Genomic DNA, 27,574 nt, shown 5'->3' on the forward strand with positions numbered 1-27,574 from the left:
AAAGACAGACATGTTAGATAATTCTCGTGTATAGCAATATTTATTTAGTTTACGTGGTAAAGGGAATAGTTTTCTTTAAGATCTTGAGTTAGTTTTTTAATTGAAAAATAGATAGTAAGAAAATTTTATTCTATTAACTCAGATTAGTTAAAATCTAAATAATTATCAGATATCAGGGGTCTTAAACCAAAAAGATATTCCACGCATTTGATGATAATAAGCAATATAACATAAGAGGAACTGATGTTTGATTCAACTGTTAAAGTTAACCGTACAATGTAAAGTTGAATTTCAATTTTTGTTGGTTATTTTTATAAGTAATTCATTTTAAATCTTATATAAATTTTCTTTGAGAGTTATTATACAATATTTAGATCTAAATGTAATTAGTAGCCTCATTGAGTCATTGTCCTTAAATTTTTTGTGTAAAAAAATCTAGCAAGCACTAGTATTATATATATATTGCTTGGATATTTGTTCTGCTACATTGAAACCACCCTTGGTCATGAAATGGGCAGTGAAGACTAGGCAAGTGGAATCCGTATGAAATGGATGGAAAACAATTGTTTGAGTTAATAAGACAACACTAGTTATTGTGGAGTCTGATCATGATCTATGTAGAGGTGCCAGAGTTGAGAAAGATTTATATATATATGTTGCTTAAATGCATTCTACCTGGATTAATTATTGCGTTGGCACTCTCCGCACTAGATAAGACCTGAGGAAGATTTAGGTGAAATTAGTGCACCTAGATTATTCCGTTGGCACTCTCCACTAGTTCTTGTGGTGGTAGGTACCGAGCAAATCTTTGCTGAGAGATGACTGAGAGATTTTATTATTTTTGACGGTGACAATTATAATGATGTGAATTTTGAAAACATCATATATTGGGCACGTACTGGCATTAAAAATATATCCAGGATATAATTATTTGGGAGCAATGAAACTCAGTAGAAAAAATAATGACGCCAATTTTTTTTATGGCCAATTATAAAGTGTTACTTGCCATTTGTCAAGTTAACGGGTTATATAAAAATTTATCAATGCCCAAAAAATATTAACCTCTAATGATATTTCATTAAGTGTCATCATATACTCATAACATTTTTTTTATAAGGGGAAAAAGAGACATCAAGGTAGAGAGGAGCATCTCAAGCATGTTGACACCCTCTTCTTTACCAATCTCTCACTCCTGAAATTTATTGATAAAAAAGGAACTACAAAACCATTATGAGAGGATTAGGCCAAGGCAGCCCACAAACATCAAGGACAAAAAACTCATTACAAAAAGGGACATGTAGTGTCCCACTAAAAGGATTGATTATTACCCACAACAAAATTTGCAATCCTATTTGTACAGTGATTGTCTTCTCTAAATATGTGAGAAACTCTAAAATTGAAATGAGAAACGCTATGCATGCTAGTGGTTCACCTGTTTTTACTGCAAGCAGAATTGTCAATTTACGGCTTGAACAACTAAAGTAGAATCACACTCCAATAAAAAAAAAAATTTGTCAATTTCTACTGCAAGCAGCTTCGATGGCAGTGATAGCTGCTCCAATCAATTTGGCTTCAAAAGCTGCATAACATACATTAAAAACAATATAGTATGCATGACGATTTAATGAATTTATTAAACTTTAAAAGACCTATGCTAGTCAAATAAATTGCAGCATATCCAATATGTGTAATCAAGAGTTTTTTGTTGGTAGAGAAGAAAAAATAATAAGTGATCTGAGATCATTATATATTCAATTAATCTTTGTGTAACATGTAATAAGATGTTATTAATTTTTTTATAAGTTAAAAAACTGAATGTTACATAGATTACCCCCGGGACCCTAAGCGATCTGAGATTATTATAAATCCAATTAATCTTTGTGTAACATAGAAAAAGTAAGAAGTGATATGAAATCATTTTATAAATATAAGATGTCATTACTTTTTTTTTTGGAAGTTAAAAAACTGAATGTTACATAAATTACCCGAGACCCTAAATAATAAGTGAACCGAGATCATTATAAATTCAATTAATCTATGTGTAACATGCAATAAGATGTTATTAATTTTTTTTGTAAGTTAAAAAACTAAATGTTGCATAGATTATCTTTGAAATTACTTAATACAGTAATTTCTAAGCAGAGAAAAAGGTTAGCTTGATTGACTGAATTCATAAACACACACTAGTTTGAAACTACTTAAGAATTTCTCCACCGAAAACAGGACAGCTAACCATGTTGAACCCTTCTTCTTGGCCTCACCAATGAATGTTGAAGCAAAGTGTTGGAGACAAGTCACGCAACCAATGTGCGAATGTTCCAACTTACAAAGTCCTAACCGAGTTTTAACCTAAATTAAGACCAAGTCGAACTAAATTAAGTTCTAACCAAGTTTTGACCTAAATTAAGACCAATGTGCGAATGTTCCAACTTACGTCTAGAGCATATTTTTGATTGTCAAATATACGTTATATATAGCTTGGCATCCTTCAGGCCAAAACATGCATCATAATCATACTCTCCAATCTATTCTCCAACATTGAATATTATATTTCCATCTGCATCATTTTTATTTAATTGCAAGGGAATCAATCACTAGTCACGACCGAATTTTGGTGCAAAACTAACTACTTGTTTCGAATTTTCAATCTGAGAACATGCAAAACAATGACAGAGCCTCTGAATCACATGCGGCACACACTGGTGAATATGCAGCATCAACTTCAACTAATTGGTACAATTTCAGCTCCAATATTCCCTACTTGCTTATACAGAGCAAGGGCAACCAATATAATTCTTCTCATAATTGCACGCCATATCCAACCACAAAGAAGCGTTTAATTCTAAGCAAAAGGGTTTATTCAACTAGAACTCGTGGTCGTTCTGGTCCCCTACAGTCACTGGCTCTAAAACTTGGTCGATTCAAGGTCCGAGCAGTAATTGTAGACGACATTGCAAGCGAGGAAAGCAATCGAAAAAGATGATTTTTTATTTATTTTTTATCCATCCATGAATATGTAACCTGATGTTACATATATCAGAAATCAACTTTTCCACATATCAAAAGTATTAGTTTGCTATAAGCAAGATATGATTGTACTACTACTAAAGATCTAATAATCACATTCTCAAATTAATGACGTGATTGTATATATAAATCATTAGGATAAACTATGAACAAACAATTCTTATATTACAAATTTGACTTTTCATTTTCCAGAGTGAGATAGTTTAATTCTATTTATAATCGTATAGTCATGTGTCTTTTTTCTTTATACTTGTGCTGAGAGTTTGGCAGAGAAACAGAATAATTGATGTTTTAGGTGAAAGAAACAAAACACCATTGCAAGGTCTTTTGCAGCAGCTGAATATCAAGGATACCAACCTTCACAACTAAGTTGCGTTGGTTAAAACAATAATTAAGTGCCTATGAAGTTTCTCCCAACTCAAATATGCTGTTTTGTGATAGAAAATCAGCTATTCAAATGGCCAATAGCCCCAATTGCTGCTTTATCCGCAACCATGTTTATTGTGGATTTATTTTTTGATTTAGATCACATATTTTTTCATGTAGAAACCTGATATCTCTAATTGAGTTTGAACAATCTCACACGCACTTGATGGTCTCTATTTTTCATTTATAAACCTTATTCACAATCTATCCAAATATCTAGCAAACTTCCTTCCGAAAGCTCTGCTAAAGGTCTCATTCTAGTCTTTAATATCCAAGTTAAGCCTCCATCACATATTTCATCCTAAATTAAAAGAGTAGTAATTAAAGTAGTCGAACTAATTAAATTTTTATTTTATTATGTTCAATTTGACTGTAGATTGCAGATGTAAATAGTTGTAAACATTTTGAGATCCTTCTGAATCCACTTTTTAGTTTTCAATAAGAATTTGATTTTATGAATTCTGGATCTCAATATGTCCGGAATAAGCAGAGCCTTCATGTACGATAAAGCCATGCCTTTATATATATATATGCCGAAAAAAGTAATTACAAAAAACATATAATTGCTTTCCATTATATTACTTAAGTCAACTTTACGTCACATTTTTTTATCTCAAAAAGAAAAGGAGAAAGTAAATTGGCGTGATGATAATTAACAGAAGAAAAAGGAATTAAAAAAAAAAACGATGTTGCAGTTAGTGATACCGTTGCATTTATATTTTTTATCTTATTCTCAATCACAAGTAAAACTTTACAAGGTACATGCGAGTAAAGAATTTTTAAAAAGCTTTCATTTGTTTTTAATTAATATTTTGTTTTAAAAGTGAACTGATTCAAGTGTTAATTAGTGCCTTTTTTCTTGTCAAATGGCATAAAGTTTTATTTAATTTTAATGTGTCTAGTTAAAGGGGTTGCAATTTTCTGATATGAGGGTTAAGGATTTATTTCATTATCAAACAAAAGGGATCTAGTTTTTCTTTTCTTTTCTTTTTTTTCTTATCCAGGGACAGATTAGCTAAACATAATCAAGCATTTATCACGGTCTTTATAAATGGGCATACGTGGCTTAACTCTTTGAAGGCCAAGAAGACAAAGTGTGCCGTGGCACAGTGAACAACTAAAATGCTATTTGTAATTGTAGATTAGATTTGGACAATAAGCATACATTTTCTTTAACCATGCTTATTACCTAATGATCACACCTCTTGATTGCGACCATAAGCATACATTTTCTTTTCGACGCGCACCGTAAAAATTTTCTGATAACATCATCCCTTAACATAATTTTAACTACCAACAAATTAAGATTAGTCTATTTGACAAGAATTGAACTTATATTCCACATAAATATATATTTGAATTTCACTGTAAAAAAAATTATTAATAGATAATATATAAGTATTTTTTAAATGTTTTTTAGCCTTCAGGTTAATGAATTCTTAAGATCCCAATCACCTAAACTTTTAGGTCTTACCAACTAAAAAAACCTTGATTTTAGTAAAGTATTTTATTAAAAACCAAAAACATATATTTCATCAAAAAAGATATACTAAATTATTTTTTATAAAATATTTTTACTTATACTCATCTAAATTGATTATTAAAATCAATATTAATAATATCTTAAAATAGCATAATTAATTAATTCATAAAAAATAATTAATTACTCTATCTTTTTATTTGTTTGTTTAAAAAATATTTTTATTTATTTATTCGTTTAAAAATTAAAAAAAATATTATATCTTTATAAAACCTAGTATTTCCCAAATTATTAATGAATTAGGACAGATCTAGAAACTAAAGAAGGCAGCTGTATAAAATGAAATAAACTTTAAAATACATTACCTAGTTCTTTTTGTAAACTGTATAGGAAACTATAAAATTTAGATAGAATTCAAAAATATAAACTAAGAGAAAAAATAGTATATCTTCATTATCAAAACCTTAAGAATGATATATAATACGAAATGTTTTCACTGTCAACAATGAATATTTTATTTCATTATGTAAGAATAAATTAAAGAGATAAAAAAAAACTGAAGAGTATATTTAAAAATAAATAAATTATTAATAAAAATGATATATCAAAATTGTAATTTATAAAAAAAATTCATAGATATTAAAAATTTTGGTTTAACAATTAGAAAAATTAGAATTATAAAAAAATATTAACTAAAATAATAAAAAATGATAAAATTTAAAATGCTTAATATACTTTTTTGACAGCTAAAATACTTAATATTATGGACGGCAAAATGGACTATTCAGTCCGATTAAGGTTGCAAACTGTAGCTGGTTGGGTAAAAAAAAAAAAAACCCAAATTTAATTGAAAATTTTAAAATGAGGCCAAGCCTTGTAAAATCTTTTTTTTTTTAGGTTTTACTAGTTTTTGCAAGTTAAGATTTGGTTGAAATATAATTGGATCTAATTATAATTAAACAAACTTTGAGTTAATTCATATCCAAAATTTAAAGCTCAAATCTTATATTTTATTGAACAATTTTTGGTTTATCTCTAGTTGACCTGTCCATTTTATCAATTTTAACTTTTTCATAGGAATTCAACTTAAGAATAAGAGATTTATAATTACTCACTAGCATTATTCAATCAACTAAGTTGAATTCCTTATATTCATTTTTGTCAACTTTAGCTAATTAATTATTTAATATTTTAATCTATGTGAAAACACTTTTTACATTAATATCAACATAATCACCCGATTTAAAATGTTTTACTTTCTACGTCAGTTTCATTTACATCAATTTACAATCGATAAAGTATGCCCAAAATAATTGATATAGAATCCCTCCTCCCATTAGTGTAATATGTTGGAAGTTATTTCATATTGAAGATAAGACCTATTTTAGGTTAAGAGACATTAATTTGTTTGAGAATTAATCTTCCTTTCAAAATCCAACTAGATGGATGATAAAAGTGTTGTGATAAACCTGCGGTCTGTCGAGATTTAAGCTAAAAATGAGAGTGGGGTTTATGAGCACATACATGAGACAAGGGTGCTAGAGAAGGCAAGTGAGGGAGGTATCAAAATAGAGGTTGTTACTTAAGATGATATAGTGCAATACGATGCTAGAAGACCTACATTAAATGATGAGCTAGGAATCACTGGGTCAAGCTTTTTAAATTTCCTTAATTCGGGGCGCTTGAAAGACATGCACAAACATATAGTCAAACATTTTAATATGTACGTATGGCATTACACGCATGCATGACTTGAGAGACCCGTAGCCATCAAGGGAAGGTAAAAGTGTCACTGTCACTAAAATATGCTCAATGTATATGTTTTTGACGTTGATCAATACAACGATTTATATTATTTTTATAAATAATTTTTTGTAATATTTATTTAATAGTAACATTTTTTACATTATCATTCTTTATTTTACACCTTTTTTTATATCTTAATCATAATTTTTATATGTATATATATAATAAAAATAAAATGGCTCCTTTTAAAAACTCCTATTTTCTTGAGAATGATACGTCAACAAAGGGTAATTAAGGTGGACCACATGCTTGAGTTCGAAACAACCTCCAATAAGCTAGAGTTTGCCTACAATATTATTCTTGAAATCTCAATAGAATAGTAAGTTGAAACATGATTAGGATACAGCACCCATTAATTCTATGAAGTAATAATCAATTCTGAATTATTAAGCATTCCCACCACTTGCCCCCTTTTCTTTACCAAACTAGGATAGTTTTCTCATTTCCTGATCATTCTTATTCTAATTAATCAAATTAAAGTCCCAAGGAGAGAGAATGAAGGTAACGAAACATTAAAGCCGAACCATTAATAGAAACTCGAGTTTCTTTTCTCTTTCAACCTGAGCTGAGTGATTCTAAATTGGTGCACAGAATGTCTTCAAACTAGTTTCTGACAAGTTAGATAGGAATCTTTAGCTATATGAAAATTATAAAATCAAGGGAGGGATGTGTGAACCAAATTACCGTAGAATTAGGTTTTAAGAGTTGATTAATTAGAATTCTATTTCAATTAAGTGAAAGAGTTGACATTCAATTATGGTTTTTGCAAAGAAACCTAAAATAAAATGGCCGGTGCCATGTGATCATTGTCTCCAAGTTAAGCAGCATTTGTTTAATTTACAAGAAAGAACACCTGCAAATCTATTAGCTGAGAATTAAGATAACATATATATAAACAACCAAAAAAAGATTATTTAAAATTAACAACTTAAATAGACATTACATACATATTTGAGGTGCAACATACAGCAGCAAACCTCACTATAGCTAGAAGGTAGTACTGTACACAAGGTGAAAAAAAACCAAATGAAAAGAAAGATGCACTTTCCACACACACACTATACCTTTCCTGGTGTCTAAGCAAAGTCTGGATGTAAGAGTTCTCCCATAATTTATTATTACAACTTACTTACCTTTCCTTATTAAGATTTTTGCATTAGTAATATAAAAAGTTTTTTTTATCATCCCATGGGTAGTAACTAGTAATTAGGAAACCCCCAGAGGTTAGGATCTTCATCCATGTATTCATAGTCGGTAGCAGCAAAATTATCAAAACGAGGAGGACTCAGTAGCATTCCTTCAGCCATATTGACCAGAATATTCGGCATGTCAAAGATCAAGTCCTCATCCACAAAGTGGTTCAAATTTCCCCCTGAAAACTCTTCCGTCAATGAAACCGAAGCATTCCCTCCTCGGCTTCCTTCAAGTGCATCATTCGCAGCTCCGACAGCGGCTGCGGCGCTAGCCGCAGCCATCTGAATGTCGCGAGCAGCGGATGATGCGGGGACGGGGAGGGAGGAAGCCGAGTTAGGGAAGTTGAGTTCAGCATCCTTACCCTTAAGAGCAAGCGCTGCCACGTCATAGGCAATAGCAGCCATTTCAGGGGTGGCAAATGTCCCTAACCAAATCCTGTTAGGTTTTTTGGGTTCTCGGATTTCAGAAACCCATTTGCCACTACTCCTACGCCTCACTCCACGGTACACAGGGTGGCGCCCTGTGTTAGCATTGGAGGCTCTGCTGCTTGATGCACCGTTGCTGGAACGCATGGTTATGATGTGAAGAACGATAGGTTTCAGTATCAGTATCTCGAGGGATTAGTCTCTTACTCTCGGTCAAGTGAACCCGAAAGAAGATAGATATTTGCAGTTGGCAGTTGAAGGTGAAGGTGAGGAACTTCGGTGATGGCAATTGGAAGTTGAAGGGAGCCATTTATTAGGGTAAGAATTGTGATGACTGGAGAAGGAGTTCTGAGAAGGAAGTGCAAACCAGTTGTTGCTGAACTACGGTGTGTGAAGGATTAGGGTGTAAGACAGCTTGGTGGTGTGTGTTGGATATATAACTGGGTTGGAATTGGAGAGCGTTTTGCTGTATAATAACAAAATTTATAAAATTTTAAAAAAATATTGAAAAGGGAATTATATTTGCTGCTTTCTGCTCCCCTTTAAACGACGTCAAAATTATCAACAGTGATAATGCACTTTGTCTATCAATCGATATGCACATCACTAACCACCATTCTTGGTTTTTTTTTTTTCAACAGGGATTTTGATATCTTGGAGATTAACATGATTTTCATCTTATTATTATTGTGGCACACAATATAAGACTTCCGACGCGGAAATTTTCCAATGGTTGAATTTTATCAGACGAGGTTTTTATAATTTCTTTTGTTATTAACCTTCAGTTCGTCCCACCAATTAGGTAGGGTTTGAGCTGCTAGCTGCTGCTGTTGCTGCAATATTTATATGACTATATGAGAAATGAGAAGGTCGAACGTAGTTTTTCTTTGTCAGGACATGTTTGCTAACAAATCTTACCTTTTTACTATGTGCTATATATATGCTGCAAGTCCTTTTGTTGTATAAAGCCTTCAAACATATCAATGCATGAGACTAGACTATACATCTACTATTATCTTAATTCTAAAATTAGAGTGGAAGAAGCGCGCTAGCTTTGGGTTTTAACTAGTTCCAATAGCCAAAGGGACCGTTAATTAAGTATAAATCACCCCACCCTTGATCAGGCTTAATTTAAGGGGTGTAAATAGGTATGCATAATAAGTTTGTACTTTGAACTAAGTAGGTTGAAGGGGGCTTTTGTGGTGTCTGGAGTTTATAGACACATAAAATAAGTACGTACTAGTAGACAAAGTCAGACTGATTAAAGCGCTAAGAATTGAAGGAGTGTTGATGCTCTCCGATTTTTTTAGAAATACACACAAAAGATTAAATCATAAAAGAAATTAATACATTTATCAATTATTTTTTGTATGCATCTTTTTCCTATTAGAAATTTTCAATACTAAACAAAATACACTCAAGAAGAAAGGATGCTCAGATAAGAAATAAAAATAAGCTACATTATATAAAGAGTTTAATCTATCTTTATGTATTGAATGTGTAAAATAATTTTATATGATTATTCAATTATAAATTATCATTTGAATTACTTTAAGATAATTATTTTAAAAATTAACTATATGGTGAATTGTAATTAGATGATTGTATAAAAAAATTTACTCTATAAGTGTATTTTTTTTCTCTTATATAAATCCACATTTTTATCACCAATTAATTTTTTAAAGTTAAAACCTTGGTTAAAGCGCAGAAACGTACAATATTGAGCAAAATATTATATAAAATGAGAAATTCATAATAACTATCTTAAAACTTAAATAAAATCTCATTTAATGATTGAAGTACTGTAAAAATATTTACATAGGAGAGGTTAATTAAATCCATAGTTTCATCAATAAATATTCTTTAAACTTTGGCGTGTATAAAACTTGTTCAATTAGTGAGCCGCTTAATTAAAAACAGTGTTCAATATGAGTCTATCTAATTAAGCTCTAGTCAATTTTTCCTAATTAATATCACTAACTATCACTCTTTCATTGTATTCATTCAACGATGAAAATTGAAGTTTCAAACAGAAGTTAACTTGAGACGTAGCAACTACCAAAATGAACTGATTGAGAAGAGACATCGAGATGAGTGGAGAAATAAAAAGTTGAAGTTTCGCTATTAGAAACAATTCAAACGACTGTAATCAATCATCAACAGTTACAGGACACATATATATAAAAGGCTGCAACTATGTTAAGTGTCAGGTTTATTTAAAATCATTTCTGGTGTACATTGGTATACTAGAGCCAAGACGAGCTGAACATCACTCGTTCTAACTACTAGGCTTAATGGGAATTTGTTTGATATAATCTAATTCAGGAATAAACTTATATTTCTGTATATATTATAATACTTTTTCTAATTGTGTTTTTATACTATTCTGGTTGAAATATTGGTATATTTTTACATTACTTTACTCATAGGTCGTTAATTCTAATTTGAATATTATTTATGATATATTGACACCACAATAAAGTGCTAATAATTAAAAATGTTTAATATTATATAATTATATAATATATTAAATTAAACTAACACGATAAGAAATGAATTCATTTGATAAGAGCTAAACAATAATAAGTAAATTTTATACATTGGAGTTTAGTTTGTATAAAATAAACATTTATACAAACATTTGATAAGATTCACAAATTGAGTTATAAGGAATTTTAATTCTAATGCAATTTGAGGTGGATCAGATTTGCTTGGCTGACATAATGGATAATCCGTCAGGAGTTGTAAATACGTATTAAGTATATATATTTGAGTGAAATCATGTGGTTCGTTTGTTCATCATCATGCTCGGGGTTACAATCATTGCACCACACTTCTATACACACTCTACTATCTATATCTATGACTCTGATATGTTTCAATTCATTCAAGTTTGGTCCTTCAAAGTTTCCTTCAAAGTTTACTGGGTCGGTCCCATCTAAGGCGCTTACTGGGATAATTCTATGGGTCCCCGAATGAAATATGACTCCCTATATTGGTCACTACAAGTTGTAAAAGTTATTACACATCAAAAGATCAAAAGGTTGGAAGATTATCTTAGATTTAAAGACATTGGTAAATTGAAGATGTTTATTGTTGAAGACTCTATATGTTTTTTTTCTATCTAGATGATGATTCTTTTGTTTAATATATGATATTGATTATGTTTATGCAAATATAACCTTAAACATAGGCTTAAATATTTTTTCATGTAATTTAGTATTTTTTTTTTCACTTTTATCCTTATAATTTTTTTTATTTTAATTCTTATAAGATATGTTTGTTTTATTTTTTTCATCCTTAATTAAAACCTTTAGATAGTGGTTTGAACAACAAAAAATTATTGTAACAGCTAAAAAATATTATCCAAAACACTTTAAGGAAAAAATAAAACAAACACTATTTTTTTTAGGAATACAAAGAAAAAAAATGATAAATTACAATTTAAAAAAATATTTAAGCCTTCTCATTCAAATAATGGCTAGTCATTACATAGTGACTTTATGAAAAGTTATAGTAACCTTTTTTTTTTTCCTTTTTTAAGCGGGTGAATGTGGAATAGATTCAAAAATTATTTTCAACATTACAATTGGAGACTATTACAGGAGGTTGTCACAAAATTTTGATGTTGAGATGGAAGATAGACCATGCATTCTATAATTTTATAATCATGCAATTTATGGTTGTAATATTTTTTCAATAATAAATTTTAAATATGTTCATTATTTACAAATAAATTATAGAATAAATAATTATAATTTTGGTGTTCGTTCTAATATATAATTTTCATTAATAAAAAGTTTATATTCTTATTATTTTAAATTAAATGCACAAAATGTTTTATGAATTTCATTTTGAAAATTGATTGAACCAAAAGCATTTTTAATGTTTTCATTTTCAGAAAAAAGAAGTCAAAACTAGCATTTTTAAAATTTTGAAAATGTGAAAATGAAAATTGTTTTCAACAAAAGAAAACAAGGAAACAATTTTTCAAACTAAACGTCCTCCTATGTTCTCACTTCTATTTTCAGCATGCACAGTCATCGTTCAAGATATTCATATTCTCAAAGGATCATTGTAAGGGTTCAATCAAGTGTTTAATATTTACCAACAAGCTAATCATTGTGGTGAGTTATTGGGCAAAATGGGTGTCAATGAGCAATGCATTGTGAGATTTTGGAGAGACCCTTCTTCTCAGACCTCCCACCAACTCGACTTTCCAATGCTTTGGCCTTTGGGCACTTTTGTAATATGTCAGTTTGCTGTGTGTTTCGTTATTAACTTTTTCACTCTTGTTTAAGGCAAAATATAAACTGTATATGTTTACCAACTTTTTAACTTTTCATCTTTTGGCTCAATTATATTTTAGTTTCTCGCATAATTTTGGTTTTTAATCCTCGACTTTTTTAAAAAATAAAAAATAAAAAATTGCTACAATCAAATTCTTCTGGTGTGTGGCTAGGGCCCGACGTCGTGTATAAATTTATTGTAATTATTGTGTGGCTATTCCGAGTTAGATTGTATAACTGTTTGATTTAATCTTTTCAACTTAGGAAACATAAATTTATTGTAATTGTTAATTATAAAATACATAATATGATTGTGAATAATTTATCTGTTTGAGTATTTTTTTTTGGGGGGGGGGGTTGAAATTTGAGTGTCCTATTTAATGAGGGGAATATAAGCAAATTGCGAACAGGATTAAATGGAAAGAAGTAAAATTAAACAAGGGTCTCTCCAAAATATTTAGGATAAAATATTAGACAATAGTGAAAGAGACAAAACAGAAAGAGTGTTGCATTAAATGAATAAAAAATCAGCGTTGAATATGATATGAAATTCATATCGCGGTATCTCACCAGTCACAACAAATGAGAAGATAAAACATTAAAACAACTGTCTAGATAATAAAAAAACTCTAGAATATAACGAAGCTCCTGTGCACGCAGACACCATTTAGAAGGGTTCTTGTCAAATGTTCCCTAGCTGTAGCCCAGGCTTGAGTCAGTGTCTGCAATATTATTTAGAAATTTAGTATCAGATTGATGATCATAGCAATATGTTGATCTTATCAAAAAATTAGTCCATAAAGTATCAAAATTGATTTTTTGACAATAAAAGTAACCTAACGAAAATGTGTTACATAGCAGTAACTGTTTAGGGCCCTCAAAAGTAAGTTTAGTATGAGGAACAAATGTAGAAACCTCAGGTCAACGCTATGTGTTTCTGTAATGTAAACTGAAACACTAAGCATACGTTAGTGAAAGAGACAAAACAGAAAGAGTGTTGCATTTCCTGCTCAGACAGGGGGGAGTCAGCATCCATGCTATGGGAAGTCGCTTTTTCAGCAATAAGTGGTCCATTTGTTTCAAGTATCATCCTTCAAGGGAGGAAATATTTAGAAAATAGATCAAAACTTTTATGCAATGCAAATAACAAACTCTGATGCTTACCCTCCAACAATCTCATCAAGGCATAAAAGAATGAGGTCCAAGTTTTCCAGTGCCTCTCTTTTGTCAACATTGTTCCTGTAAAAGGCACAAAAAGATAATATGCGTGGCAGAAGAAGCATGGTGAGGAAAAGTGCATCTAAATTTCAAATCCAGATAGCAAAATTCGACCTAAAATACCTCAAGAGAAGCGTGACTGCATCAAAAAACCCTCAAGAACTGAAAAGCTAAAATGATTTCATTTGCATCATCGCCGCCAGTGACAAAGAAATGGAGATCTTGCACAAATTTGTAAACAATGATATTGTTGTCCAGTAATGTGATCTCAGCTGTAGATAATGCGAAACAATACACCAGTTACGAAAGAAACAGGATAAAGAGGACTATCTATATGATATTGTTGGATGCATGTTGATATATTGACCAAAAAGGAAAAAGGGGAAAAATGTGTTAGAACTGTTTCCATCATATTAGAACTCAATTGCAGACAAATGATACCTTCTGACTTCTGTAAATAATATATATACCAAAGGGTTCAAGCAAAAGATTATATTTGATGACTGAAATATGCATCATAGGACCCCAATAAAATTATGACTTGATACTATGGTAAGTGGCTGTCAAACTGTGATGCTTACCTTCTGTTCGAGCATTTGTCTTAACAGTCTTACTTACTGAACACAAACTTTTCAAAAGCTATCTTTGAGCTGTTGGTTGGCCAGTCGTCTGAAAAATCCTTGACTGGCACACGCTTTCCCTCTTGAGTCCAAAAGAAGAATATTCTTTATCGATGGACATGCGCCCTACAGATGAAATGCACCACAATTCATTAAAGAAGTTTACCACTACCACATGATACACGCAGCAGCCTATACCTTACACAAATATCATTAAAAGTTCAATTTATTATACAGAATTCCAATAAAATTTAATCATTTTACCCCATTTTCTCATTCATTAAGGAAGGTGCAACACATTTTTTTTTTCAGTCTGATATTTGTTCTCCTTTATGGCCACATAACAATAAATTTTATAATACATGTTAGCACATGGTTATGGCATTGGACATTGCACAAACCGTGCGAAATCATCCCAAGCTGAATCGAAGAACTTCACTGCAGGGTAACATAGTGTATAAACAGAGTTTTCTCTTAATAAACAAGAAAAAAATGAATCAATTTCTCTTGTTGTCAATTATCTAAGCACGAAATCAATTATAGCAATGCTTTCACAAACGCAGACATAGAATAACCAATTGATGTTGGTAATGTATATGAGCAAATACTGAGAACTTTATTTCCCCCTTAGATTAGTAGTTTTATTAGTACGATAAGTAGTTGAATTGCTTCGTTTTTTGGTGAACAAAACAAACCCTCTTAGTTTTTTGGTGAATAACATAGCATATCGTAAATCGTTGGAGGGGTGTCAATTCCACCAGCTGAACCATGTTGGCCCACTTTGTTGTGGGTTTTATTAAGTACAAACTAAATCATAATGGGTTTACAGTTTTCTTTTTGGTAAAAGAAAGGGGCCGAAAGAGCAACATTAAGCAAGAATTCTTAGAACATCGCACAAAATCTTATTTTATTTTTAAAAATTGATAGTTTAAATTTATTTTATTGAAATGAATTTAAAAAAATAATAATGATGATGATGATTAATTACAATATTTGTAAACTTCCAAAGTTGACCCTCTCTATGTAGTTAGTCTTAAGATCAGGATAAATTGAATCGAGTTATAATTACAACGCAGTAATTTCATTGGTGGGTGGAGTCCGGAGAGAGTGAAGAAGATAGGAACTGAAATGCAAAGGCTGGGTGGCTCCACCCCCAAGAAACAAAGATAAACCAGTAGATGATATGGACTAGACTAGACCTTGTACATGCATGACATGTAACTTCGATTTTTGCACCAAATATGCTTGCTCGTGCCTGATGGTATGTACTTTTTCCGTCTTATGCACTTTTCAAAAAATCTGATGGCAGAAATAATTTAAAATTTTAGAAAGAATTATAATTGGTCAAAAATCAAAAATCAAGAGAAAAAAAAAAGTAATTGAATTTGTTTGAATTTAATATAGTGCATCACTTAACCAAGGGGCATGATTACTTCGTATTTTGTTTTATTTTAGTGAAGCATGATGTTTATAAATAAGTTGGCATTCGAATTGTAGTCACAAGTATGACATAATAGAATAAAATCCTTTGAATTGAGGTTTGTACGAGGGAACCATAAATATGAAGGTGAGACACATAGGAGATCATTGATTATATATAAACTAATATTAAATGGGGTATATATGAACAAGTCAAGAACAACATAGTAGTGCTAATTCACGGGCTGTAGAGGGAAGGACCACACTTGCATTTCCAACTTTCGGGCTCATAATTTGTGTACTGCAATCCCAAATGACTGCGCCTGCTGCTGGTGCTCGGCACTTGAATCGCTTCACATGGAGTGCAACCATAACACTTGTGCTCACAACTTGGTGGACTTGACCCTATTTTGCTCACTCCTCTATAGTAGTATGCTTCTTCCATTAAACCCTTTAAAAAAGGGAATTAAGAAAATAAACACGTTAATTAGGCTAACTCTCTGCATGGAGAGAAATTACTAGGTAGTAAATTAAAAAACTTGAATACGAATCACACACAAGACCATAGACACGTGTTAACTAGAATATGCTCCACTAGAAGGAAGACACACCTTTTCTGGCTCTACAGTATTAGATGGTGAAGACACTGGCCCTGGTCCTGGTGCCGCTTTGGGGCCTGATGGAGCATAGACAACAAAGGGCAAAAGGAATAAAATAGTTAGTTGTCAAAGAGCAATGTTCACTTGAGTTGAAAAGGCAAAAAGGGGAAGACATGCTCAAACAATTTTATTTTTATGTATGTTTGAAGGGGTTTTCTAACTTACGTCAAATAAAAAAAATGAAGTTAAAACAATTTCATCTTAAATGATTAGTGCAATTAAGGAAAAATGTACTTCATGAATCATCTTAAAATACATTAAAAAAATTACACCAATCATTTAAGATGGGATTGTTTAACTCCATAGTATTTAGTTTGTATAAGTTAGACAATCCCATGTTTTGAAAATATATTTAAGGAAATGGACTGACAGAAACTTTGAAGCTGAGGAGGTATGAATGTATACTATATATATATGATGAACACATAATTGCAAGGAAAAGTAATGTTAAGAAGTCAATCATCAAAATTAGTGGGGTGCAGTTTATAACTAACCTGGATGGGACATTCCATCAGTTGGAGGAAAGGGCCTCCTTGCTACTACTACTACTACGGATTCCCAACTAACTATTAGTAGAGCTAGCATAAAACAACAGAATGTTGCTTTCATTTTTTTTTTTTTGTTTTTCAAAACCTAAAATGATGAATGTGATGATGATGAGAATCTTCTTTCTCCCTTCACAACAAGAGGCAATTAGGCATGATGATTGATTGTTGAATTGTGGAATATATATAAGAAGGGCGAGAAAGGCTAGCTACTAACTAAACCAGCTTAGCTTGCAATTCCCAAAAACAAGGTCAGAGCCTACAAACTTAACTTGCAAGAGATTTTGTGAGCTTCTTCACAAGCAAGTGATTTTGCTTCACTTAGAGCAAGTTTCACCTTCACTAGGGAGTTCCTAAGACTAGTCTGTTATTCCACTCTCTTTCGGCCTCTAACCTTCAATTGCTTACCTTTCAATACAAGCCAAAGAGCCTTTCTCTCTCTCAAATCAATCTAAGGGTAAGACACTATATACGGTGATCCACAAGTGCAGAATAACAGCACCCATTTTGGGCCTCAAACACCTGCAAGACCCACCCTCATAATTTTTCTGATATTTGATATTAAAATAATGATATTGATATCTAGACTGCAGAGCCTTGCCTTTGTCTTTTAGTGATGCTTTGATTTCGTTGCCATATACGGAAGAAAGAAATCAATGGCAGGGTGGCAGTTACATCTATAAAGTGGGAGAAGAAAAAAAAATCATCAGTATCTGCAGCAACAAATATAATATTTATTGATTTTGTGCGAAAGGACATGAATTTAATTTTCGTAAAATATACTCAAATCGACTAAAACTTGCAAGATACCTGGGAATCATTGTGAAAAACTTAAGGCTATAATTAAGTGGTACTAAAAAAATCATAAATAGATTAACGTGTGGATACTAGGGTCAACTTTTCTTTGTTGGTTGTTGGGAAACAGACAAAATCTCTTCACCTATATCCAAAATCTGGACCATCCGTTTACATGGCATTAAATTTGAGCGTCGTCCCTCATCTTCTGCTGCTTATTTTACCACATACTAACAGATTCTAGTTACTCAAGACTCAAATATTTACTACATGGTCCAAGCTATACATGTTTATGAGCTCGATTTAATTTAACTTGAGATTAATATTCTGATATTTTGGCTAGCTAATTTCATAGACTTGAACTTGGTTGCAATGTCTTGAATAATGATATGGTTGAATTAAGATTTTGACAAAATACATAGAAATTTAAAATATTTCAACTTAAGTTATAATTTAAAAAAATTAAAATTAAATTATATTTTGCATTATGGATTTTAAAACAGATAGGTTAATTTAAGTTTAAAATACTATTACTTATCATTAATTATTTGATCACTATATTCTGAAATATTGCTTGGCATTAATTAGTCAAAGTTTAAACAATTCAAAATGTACCTTATCGTATCCAAAGATAAAACATATGTTATTTTCTAAATCCCAAACTTATCCCAATAAATAATAATATATTATAATATAAGCGTGGGATTTTAATTTTGAAAACCAAATTAATACTATTACTTATTATTAAGGTTTTTAAAATTAAAATTTTAAATTACTTGTTATTTTATATTTTTAATTACTAATAAAATAATATTCCCTTCTCCTTTTAAATCTTTTACATATATGATAGTTGTAATTAATTCCAAGTCTGGCCAAATTATGAAGACGCCTTCAACACCCTAAAACGAGGGTCACTAACACCATTGAGGAAGCCCGAGGGAGGAAAGAACTGGCACTTGGTGGAGGTTAATAAACGTAGAGGGTTCAGTTTACTAATTTTTTATCACAATTCCTAATAAATTATTACAAGTACACTTTATCCCATAAAGTGCACTTTTCCCCTCTTAGGAGAGCCATACCTAAGAATTTATAATGTTTATAGGATTTTTTTCTCTCTCGTACACTTAAAACAAAATGTAATTTAAAATTAAAAATCATGTTCTAATACCAATGAATGGAATTTAATTTGATTTGAGATGTACAACCTATAGTTATCTAAGCCTACTCTAAACATATTCGCACAAGGATTATGTGATTTTTTATTTTGACAAATAAACTATGATCACTTCCCTAGTTTTGGGAATGTTCATTTCTCCGAGTCCAAAGTAGCTTTGGCGACTTTGAGTGCATAACCTCACCGATAGGAACGCTAACACATGATCGGTGGAGCACTAATCGTATTATAAGTGGCGTTTAGTTTAAAAAATACTCAAGAAAATATTAGAACCAATTCATATTTTACTAAATTGACCAAAGATATCTATCAGGTTACCTTCATTAAATTATATTTGATTTTTTTTCACTGATCTTTTCATTTATTTGATTTTAAGTGGAAATTAACTAGTCATGAACAGCCTAAAACTATTTTAGAAATCGATCAATTTAAAATTAAAATAAAATAAAATTGAAAACAATAATATGCTCTAGATTTCCTTTTCCATCAATCTGTTATATACTTATATTCAGCAATTGGTCTAAAACTCCCGCAAATCAGTGGCTCCCACTTGGCAATGCAAGAATGAAAACAATGTTTTCATACAATATATTTTTGATAATAAGTTTTACAACATGATCCTTTTCATAACTCTCCATCATGCATGGTTATTCCATATTTTATTAAAAATAAATATAAAAATGTGCATTACCCCAATTTATAGCAGAGCTGAAGGCAATGCACGCTAGCCATATAATCCATATATATTTTTAAACTAGTGACATCAATTGGCAGGGGTTAACCTCCACCTATCATTTGTGCATTGCGTGTTGCGGTTAATCACAAATATTCCAACACACCTCACCTATTGGCTATTATTGATGTCAGCTCTGGCTGTGGCCACTTTTAATAGCCATTTTTGGTTTCATCTGGTGGAATATTTTAGTATAACAAATTAACTAATATTATTCCATCTACCATGCATGCGTCACTATGATGACCAGTTGTAAAATGAAGAGCCATTTCGGTCAACTTGTTGTCGCGTTTAATTAAACTCAATCAAACAAAATGAAAAAGATGGACTAATTAAGTAACCCTAATTAAAATTAAAACTTGTCATGCAAGATAAACACATCTACTGTGTCTTTGTGTGCTATAAATCTAAGTATCTAAGATACTCTCAGCCACGGCCAGAGTGCTTCATTTGGTGACATTCATAGAATCAGTTACCAGTGTATCCTCTGTGCTGTCATTCGTTACAGCTAGCTGCTTCTACTTTCTCTTAGGTCTGCTAGGAATTGCATTAGCTATAGTATAGTTATTAAACATTTTATTCAAATAATTGATTAGCATTCAAATAAACAATTATGTGAACAATTAATAATCAAAGTTTAAATGGACAAAACAGTTTTAATGTCTTATTTCACATGTCATTCATGACTTCCAGATTTTTCTTTGGATGAATTGCCTCACTTTCGGCCTCATTCTTCTGTTTACCCAGTCACTGTCACCCGCTCATTGCCCGCTTGAAGGCTATTAAGGTAAATCCAAACTCTCACTTTTTGTCTCTTTTTTTTTTGTCAGGTCTTCTCCTTCTAGATGCAATCGGACACTAAACTCACTTTTTGTCTTTGGTTTCATGGAAGAGGTACTTTTTTTTTTATTGTGTGTCCTAATTATTTTTAAATTGTCTAATTATCTTAAATTTAATTGGCACATTTTTAATTAAATAATTACTTTTCTTTTAAGAAACACGCATAAGCTGTCTTTTAGTTTTCAAGAAAAATTATAAGAATCTTAAAAAAAAATATTGAGTTTCGTTTTTATAATGTTTTCACGAGAGTCGCATTTCATAATCAATTTTGTTATAGCCAAATTCATCTCTTAGTCATTTTCATTAGAATTGATATTTTATAGCATGATCAATTTTAACAATATCAAGAAAACAACTATAATGACCGTGAAAAATTATTTTAAAAAATTGTTAACAATTTAACAAGTGTACCAAATGTTCAAATAGTAAAACTCACAAGTCTAAGTGTCGAATTTCACATGAATTTTGTGTTGTACTTTTTATTGTATATTTTTTAATTTATAAGAGAAGAAATAATTACAGAGAGGGGTAGAGCAAAAGAGTTAACTAGGGAATTCAATGGAATACGAATGTTAGGACCTAACATGTTTTGTTTGTCTAAGATGTATGATTTTTGGGATTTTTCTTTATCAATTCAAGTGAATTTATTCTGCCCACTATTCATTTACTTGACCTTTGAAAAAATTCAACAAATAAAATGCATGAAGCTTCACTTTTAGATGTGTGCTTAAATGCATGGGCATAAAATTATTATCCTATGTCTAGCAATGATTTCCTTATGATATTTTTTCTTTTGTTCTATTAGAAGTTATCCTCTATCAAGAGTTTAACCCCTAAAATTAATGTATACATATATTCTTTGTATTTTTATTAGAAGTTATCCTCTGTGGAACACCTAACCCCTAAAAGAATGTAAAGATGAATAATGCATAGGAGATAAATAGAAAAGACAATAGGATAGGAAACACTTGCTGCATTGATAAATAGTGAGAAGTACATCATACATGACTTTGACTTTTTAGGCATGTCAGGTCCTAACTAGGGGTTTAGCCTCTCATGACCATTGAGGGCCTTACAATAGAATGGGGTTATAAGAACTGATGGAAGAAAATGGGTGAAAGAGAAAGAAATGGAGAAAATGGTGGAAAGTGGACTGGGCCTTCTCGCTCAGTGTGTGTGCTCTGATTTCGCGCTTAATGTGTGTTGTGCGCTTAACGCTGGTAACTGTTTGTGCACTTAGCGCGTGTTGCTCGCTGAGCACACTGTTGGACTGAGCTTGGATGTTGTAATCTTCATTTTTTTTTTTCTTAATTTGTTGTACTTTTTGCTCTTAGTTCCTTCAATTGTTATATTTGCAACCAACATTTAGAAAAACATCAATTCTTAACAATTTAGACCAAATAGCTGCTAAATAATTATTTTTTAAAGATAATTTTACTTTATTTTTCGTTATTAACAATACAATTATTTAGCAGTTATCAAAGATTAAGATAGCACTTGATTTGATTTGAGTATTTATTTTCTATTTTTATTTTCTAAAATCATTTTCAATTTTAGAAAACACTCAAATTAGTCACCTAAAATTCCGAAACAAACATGTAACTAATCTTATGAAAGGTCATATCTCTGCAGTTTGTTTCATTGATGAAAATCTAATTTTAAGAAATTTCAAATGGACTTGCTACTGGGATTTGAGACAGTGTTTGATTCGATCTTGAGGCCTGGAAAATTATACAGGGGGGCCTTCCTACGCCTTCTCCGCATTTCAGGAGCCCAAAAAGGATATGGACCGGTAACCAGGGTTACTATGCTAAATCTTTTGTTTTAAATTTGAAGACAGTTTTACTATTATTAGTTCCCTTAAACATTTTTATTCAAAAGTATAATGTTTTCTTTTGTCACCATACACGTTTAAAGCATCCACCAATTTTTTCGATAATTAATTCCGGCATGGAAAAGTATAATGTTTAATATTATCAATAAAATCATTTTTAATGTTTAATATTCCGGCATGGAAAATTATATTTACTAATTCTTTAACTAATCTCCTTAACAAAATCATTTTTAATATAAGGGTTTCTATTTTGTACAAGAACAATCTTGTGGAAAGAAGGAAAAGAACTTTCCGAAGGAAGATTCCATATTTAGGGAGCAAATATTAATGTAGTACTTTTTGGGAGAAAAAATGTACCCAAAAAAACAAAAGCAGAACAAAGTCCACGTAACTCGTAATGGAATGAAAGTTAGCTTGGTCCCTCTCCCTTAATTCCCTCATTTCTCTTTTCATGTCTAAATCTAAAATTATCAAAAGCGTGCACACATTTTTCTATATCTAAATCAACAGCTTAATTTTGCTCAAAAAAATCAACATCTTAATTTCTTCCATCATGACCGATTCTTGTTTTTGAAATATAATGCCTAAACTTTGTAGCTTTGGACTGATTCTCTTTCATTCCCAATTTCCGCGTGTAGCCAAACCATTTCTCAATTCACATCATTCTCTTTCTGCTTCCAAAAATGTTACAAAAACATGTACTATATGTGGTATATACACATTCAAGGTAACGCATACGTATAATGTGGGAACATTCAAACCCGTCGTGGGCTCAGCAAGTCGCAACATCGTTTTTATTTGTTTATTTTTACTATTCAAAACAACTCAATTTTATGGAACTAGAAAGTCACACAACATTTCCTCTTAATTAATTTTCAATTCAAACCGAACCAATTTGATGGCAACCAAATTCCAAAGGTCTCCATTTTTCTATAGTAGACGTCTCTTGCGTATTTGTAGGTGCCTAAGCCTCTTCCAAACTTGTGCAGTATATAAGAGGCCGGGAAGTGCCATTTCAAAGACTAAACTCTGTTGTATACATGAAACTATAAAGAACCTGACATTTTTACTACCAGGTGACCCCTTTCTCACCCTTTTAATTAAAACTCTCTAGCTATTAGTTACTTTGTGTATATGTTTTGGCTATGTATATTTATAGCTATCCCATGCACTCTCAATATCCAGTTTCGAAATGCTTGATATGATTCTTCTTTATTTCCTTCGTATGAGGTCATATGTATCTTCTAGAGAATTTTGCTCGAGTTGGGTATGACGAATACAGTCAAATTGTGAATTGCTATCAATTTGAATATTGGTTGAATGTTATTTTAGTCTTTGATCTTTACTATTACGTATCTCGAGGTAATGAAAGATATATGTGTGTCTGCTTTTTTTGTTAGAATTGTATGCTTTTCATTTAACGGTTCTTCTTCCTGATTGCAAGTTTTATGTATATGTACCTCAAACAAGTTGATGCATTAAATGTGCCACTGCTAATAATTAATAAGAATGCTGGAAAATGTGAAGGACAATGTTCCTGATTTTTGCACAGGAATGGGAATGCTTGCGATTAGCAAGGAAGGAGAGGTCACAGTGAGCTTCAAGAACAACATAAACTTGAATGATTTCTACAAGCCTGAACAATCTACTAGCTTGAAGAGAAGGAAGGTGGGAAATCTGAAGCTCCAAACCACATTCTCATTCAAACATCTACTTTCAGCGAACTGTGGTTCACAAGAGGAAGTTGAGGACTTGTTCAACAAACGAAGCCCCATGGTTTTGTCAAAAAAACCAAAACAAATGTTTTCTCCAACTTCCTCTGACCAGCTTGATTTAGCTGCATTAATGATTCAGAAAGTTTACAAGAGTTATAGGATTAGAAGAAATCTGGCTGATTGTGCAGTTGTTTGCGAGGAGCTATGGTTTGCTCAATATCTAACTCTACTGCTGTCTTTTCCTTTCTTTTCCTTTTTTTAAATTAAATGTGCATTTGGTACTTGAAAATACTACTTTTTTAAATTAATTCCGAGTTAAATTTTATATATCTGTGGTTCTTAAAATTATGTAATTTAAAGCCTTTATAAAAGATTAGAAGCACATTTTTGTTAAATATATAGAGATGAAAATGAATAAAACTTAAATAGTGATTTAAAAAAGGTATAATTATAGGAATAAAGATAATATATTTAAGCATTTTTTTTAAGTTTATGAGCTATCCATATTCAATTATAAGTGCTTAGTGCACTTTCAAAAAACAAGTGTCTTATGTTTTTTTCTCTGGTCCAGGTGGAAAGATTCAATGATTACTGCTTTTAACAGGTGCTCCATATCTAGTTTTGACTCTGATAAATCAGAAAAAGCTATTTCAAAATGGACACTAGCTAGGAAGATGGCTGCTAAGGTATTCTTTAATATTAGAAGCCAAAAACTTTAATCGACTTTGACTAAGAATATATTTTTATGTACTTTGCTTCAGGGTCCATATTAGTCTTCTTTGAACCATTTTCATTGCCGGAAAGATAATCTACTTAACATAGTTTGATTAGGACCACAGAGACGTATTCAATGTTTACAATGGTTTTTCTCAAAAAAAAAAGTATACGATGTCTTTCTCAAAAAAAAAAAATATATTTTGGGATCTTGTTGAATGCCAACCCCTGCACTTTTTGTTTTCTCTGTTGTTAGGTGGGGAAAGATTTGTCCAAAGATGATAAGGCACAAAAATTGGCACTAAGGCACTGGCTTGAAGCTGTAAGCTCATACGTCTACACCTAGACTATTAATTTCATTTTTCTATAGATAATAATTTTTCTTGAGTTTTGTCATATGTTATCTTAGAATCCAAGGAAGTCAATTAAATGGAGGCTATGGTTTCCTTATATATTGCAGATTGATCCTCGTCATCGTTATGGCCACAACCTTCATTTCTATTACTTGGTTTGGTTTCATAGCCAGAGTTGTCAGCCTTTTTTCTACTGGTAAATTTTTAATGGGGCAAGGGCTAGTATGGATTCCTGTAGATGCTAAATTCTTAGGCCTGAGAGAAATTTTGATCTTTATTTTCTAACTTCTTAAATGTATCTTGGTAACATGAAGGTTGGATGTTGGAGGTGGCAAGGAATTAAATCTTGAAGAATGCCCTACAGAGCAACTGCAGAGACAGCGCATAAAATACCTTGGACCAGTAAGTTATTTCACCACACATAACGTCAAAGATGAGTAATGATAAAGGAATAACTTTTCATTCCAAACACCTCATCAACATCTCTCATTTCTCTTTATCTCTCTTTTTCTATCACATCATAAATCCTATTATATATATATTTTTTCTCTTTTTTCTTTCTTTTTCTAGGTGTAAGATAATATATAAGGTGTCTTTCAAACATTTTTCTTCACTAAAATTAATAATACTTGTAATAATTTTGTAGTGCAATGGTTGCATCAATGACAACATGTCTTATTTGACATTGGTATTAGTGAATTTGAGGCACAATAGACTTCACTTGTAATGACTTTATTTTATGTTTTATAAAAGTTTTGATATGTCAACAAAGTTTTCTTTGTATTAAAAGTTTCAACGGTGTTGCTTGAAATTTGCAGGAAGAGAGGGAAGCATACGAAGTGATTGTGGAGGGAGGAAGGCTTGTTTATAGACAAAGCAGGGACCTTGTACATACTACGGAGGATTCCAAGTGGATTTTTGTCCTGAGCACATCTAGAATTTTGTACGTTGGGCAGAAGAAGAAAGGTCAATTTCAGCACTCCAGTTTTCTAGCCGGTGGTGCTACCATTGCATCCGGAAGATTGGTTGCTCAAAATGGAGTTCTTCATGTATGCTAAATGTTTTATACGTATACGCCATTGATAATTTCTATTATAATTCTGTTATTTTGTCACAAAATGAAAAATTCAAAAGAAAGATATTGAAAAACATATATATCTTGTAAGAACAAATTTCATCTTAAGAACGTGAAAACTAAAAATTAAGTTATCAAAATTAAAAGGTTAGTATTCACAAGATTGCTTAAAAAAAATTGTGCATATTGCTTTTAATTTTGACTATTTAAATTGATCTAATAGTCTATATTTGTTGTTCTCATTTTTTTATCACAATAAATAGTTCTCAATTTACATGCTTCTGCATTTCATTTCCTTTATAACTGAATTGATCTTCATTTACATTTTATGCAGGCTATATGGCCCTATAGTGGTCACTACCGTCCAACGGAGAAGAACTTTATGGAATTCATTAGCTTCTTGGAGGAACACAAAGTGGACATGACAAATGTAAAGGTAAACCACTTAAAAAACAATCTTTCCCCTATAGATTTGCCAAATTGGCCTTCAATTTAAAATCAATTTGCTGAACATATCTTTAACCTTTAAGTAATTTCACGGATGTTGTCTGCTGCAGAGAGATCCAATTGATGAAGATGTCCCACCTTCTAATCCTGTGAATGAGGAGCCACTATTTGAGTACATGGAAGGCAATGTGGGTGCCAGTGACAGTGCCAATAATTGTGGTAAAGATGTTGAAGAGAACAAGCCAATGTCAAGCAAATGGACTACTGGAGTAGGTCCTAGAATTGGTTGTCTGAGAGTATCCAGCAAATTTCCAAGTTCAGGCATTTGAACAACTCAATCTTTCACCTAGAGTCAACGATGAAACATTTGCTGGCAAAGCACCTATTCCCTCTCCCAGGCCTAGAACAAAACATCTGTCGCCTAGGCTTGTCAACATGGGACTTCCTAGCCCAATGGTACATGTTTCTCCTCTTTAGGTTCTTTGGACATTCTAGTGCGTGAGCACTGCTTTAGTTTTAGCATATGAATTTGCACCATAGGTACATAATACAGTATGATAAAGGGTCACAAAGGAGCTAACCCAATAGTTATTGTTTCATTTGGGTTTTTATTTGCCAATTATTTGGGACAGATAGTTTCTATTGAATTATTCTTTTCCCTGCCCCTTAAATGCTCAGTTGCTTATCCAATAGTCTTAAGGGGTTGGGTTAATCATCACATTCTTGTAAGTCGAATCACATTTGCAAATATAGCTTCTTTTTTTTTTAATCTACCTCTCTTCCCTC

At 31.5% G+C, this 27,574-nt stretch overlaps 3 protein-coding genes and 1 pseudogene across 5 annotated transcripts; 1 reads left to right on the forward strand and 3 right to left on the reverse strand.

Moving 5' to 3' along the window:
* Nucleotides 1-7,578: 7,578 nt before the first annotated feature.
* Nucleotides 7,579-8,747, reverse strand: LOC100799620 (ethylene-responsive transcription factor ERF024). The gene has a single exon (XM_003546924.4). It carries the CDS (start codon nucleotides 8,503-8,505, stop codon nucleotides 7,939-7,941), a length of 567 nt encoding a protein of 188 aa, XP_003546972.1. The 5' UTR covers nucleotides 8,506-8,747; the 3' UTR covers nucleotides 7,579-7,938.
* A 4,464-nt stretch (nucleotides 8,748-13,211) lies between these two features.
* Nucleotides 13,212-15,255, reverse strand: LOC121173633 (coatomer subunit zeta-2-like; annotated as a pseudogene).
* Nucleotides 15,256-16,067: 812 nt separating this feature from the next.
* LOC106796302 (EPIDERMAL PATTERNING FACTOR-like protein 1) lies at nucleotides 16,068-18,325 on the reverse strand. Of its 3 annotated transcripts, none has more exons than XM_041009821.1 (4): nucleotides 18,049-18,325; nucleotides 17,058-17,785; nucleotides 16,516-16,580; nucleotides 16,068-16,355 (listed from the first exon to the last, which is right to left on the reverse strand). In XM_041009821.1, exons 2-4 carry the CDS (start codon nucleotides 17,170-17,172, stop codon nucleotides 16,143-16,145), a joined length of 393 nt encoding a protein of 130 aa, XP_040865755.1. In that variant the 5' UTR covers nucleotides 17,173-17,785; nucleotides 18,049-18,325; the 3' UTR covers nucleotides 16,068-16,142. The 3 variants fall into 3 exon arrangements, with proteins under 3 accessions (XP_040865755.1, XP_040865754.1, XP_014623502.1); XM_041009820.1 differs by having other exon boundaries at nucleotides 17,919-18,325; XM_014768016.2 differs by having other exon boundaries at nucleotides 17,058-18,325.
* Nucleotides 18,326-20,181: 1,856 nt separating this feature from the next.
* Nucleotides 20,182-27,557, forward strand: LOC100786055 (IQ domain-containing protein IQM1). Its single transcript, XM_041009790.1, is given in 12 exon segments — nucleotides 20,182-20,342; nucleotides 20,641-20,704; nucleotides 23,474-23,560; nucleotides 24,037-24,406; nucleotides 24,771-24,885; nucleotides 25,170-25,235; nucleotides 25,374-25,462; nucleotides 25,581-25,668; nucleotides 26,085-26,315; nucleotides 26,676-26,777; nucleotides 26,899-27,074; nucleotides 27,076-27,557. Coding segments are annotated over 11 exon segments (1,563 nt in total). The 5' UTR covers nucleotides 20,182-20,342; nucleotides 20,641-20,655; the 3' UTR covers nucleotides 27,266-27,557.
* The last annotated feature ends 17 nt before the right edge of the window (nucleotides 27,558-27,574 follow it).

Source organism: Glycine max, chromosome 15, assembly GCF_000004515.6.
Source record: "Glycine max cultivar Williams 82 chromosome 15, Glycine_max_v4.0, whole genome shotgun sequence".
NCBI lineage: Eukaryota > Viridiplantae > Streptophyta > Magnoliopsida > Fabales > Fabaceae > Glycine > Glycine max.

Excerpts from the sequence above, each read along its gene's own strand:
- LOC100799620 (XM_003546924.4), bottom strand. The coding sequence starts at position 8,505 with ATGCGTTCCAGCAACGGTGCATCAAGCAGCAGAGCCTCCAATGCTAAC.
- LOC106796302 (XM_041009821.1), bottom strand. The coding sequence starts at position 17,172 with ATGAAAGCAACATTCTGTTGTTTTATGCTAGCTCTACTAATAGTTAGT. Across the intron at positions 16,581-17,057 it reads TGATGGAATGTCCCATCCAG|GCCCCAAAGCGGCACCAGGA; the intron begins GTTAGTTATAAA and ends ATGCTCCATCAG. Across the intron at positions 16,356-16,515 it reads ATACTGTAGAGCCAGAAAAG|GGTTTAATGGAAGAAGCATA; the intron begins GTGTGTCTTCCT and ends CCTTTTTTAAAG.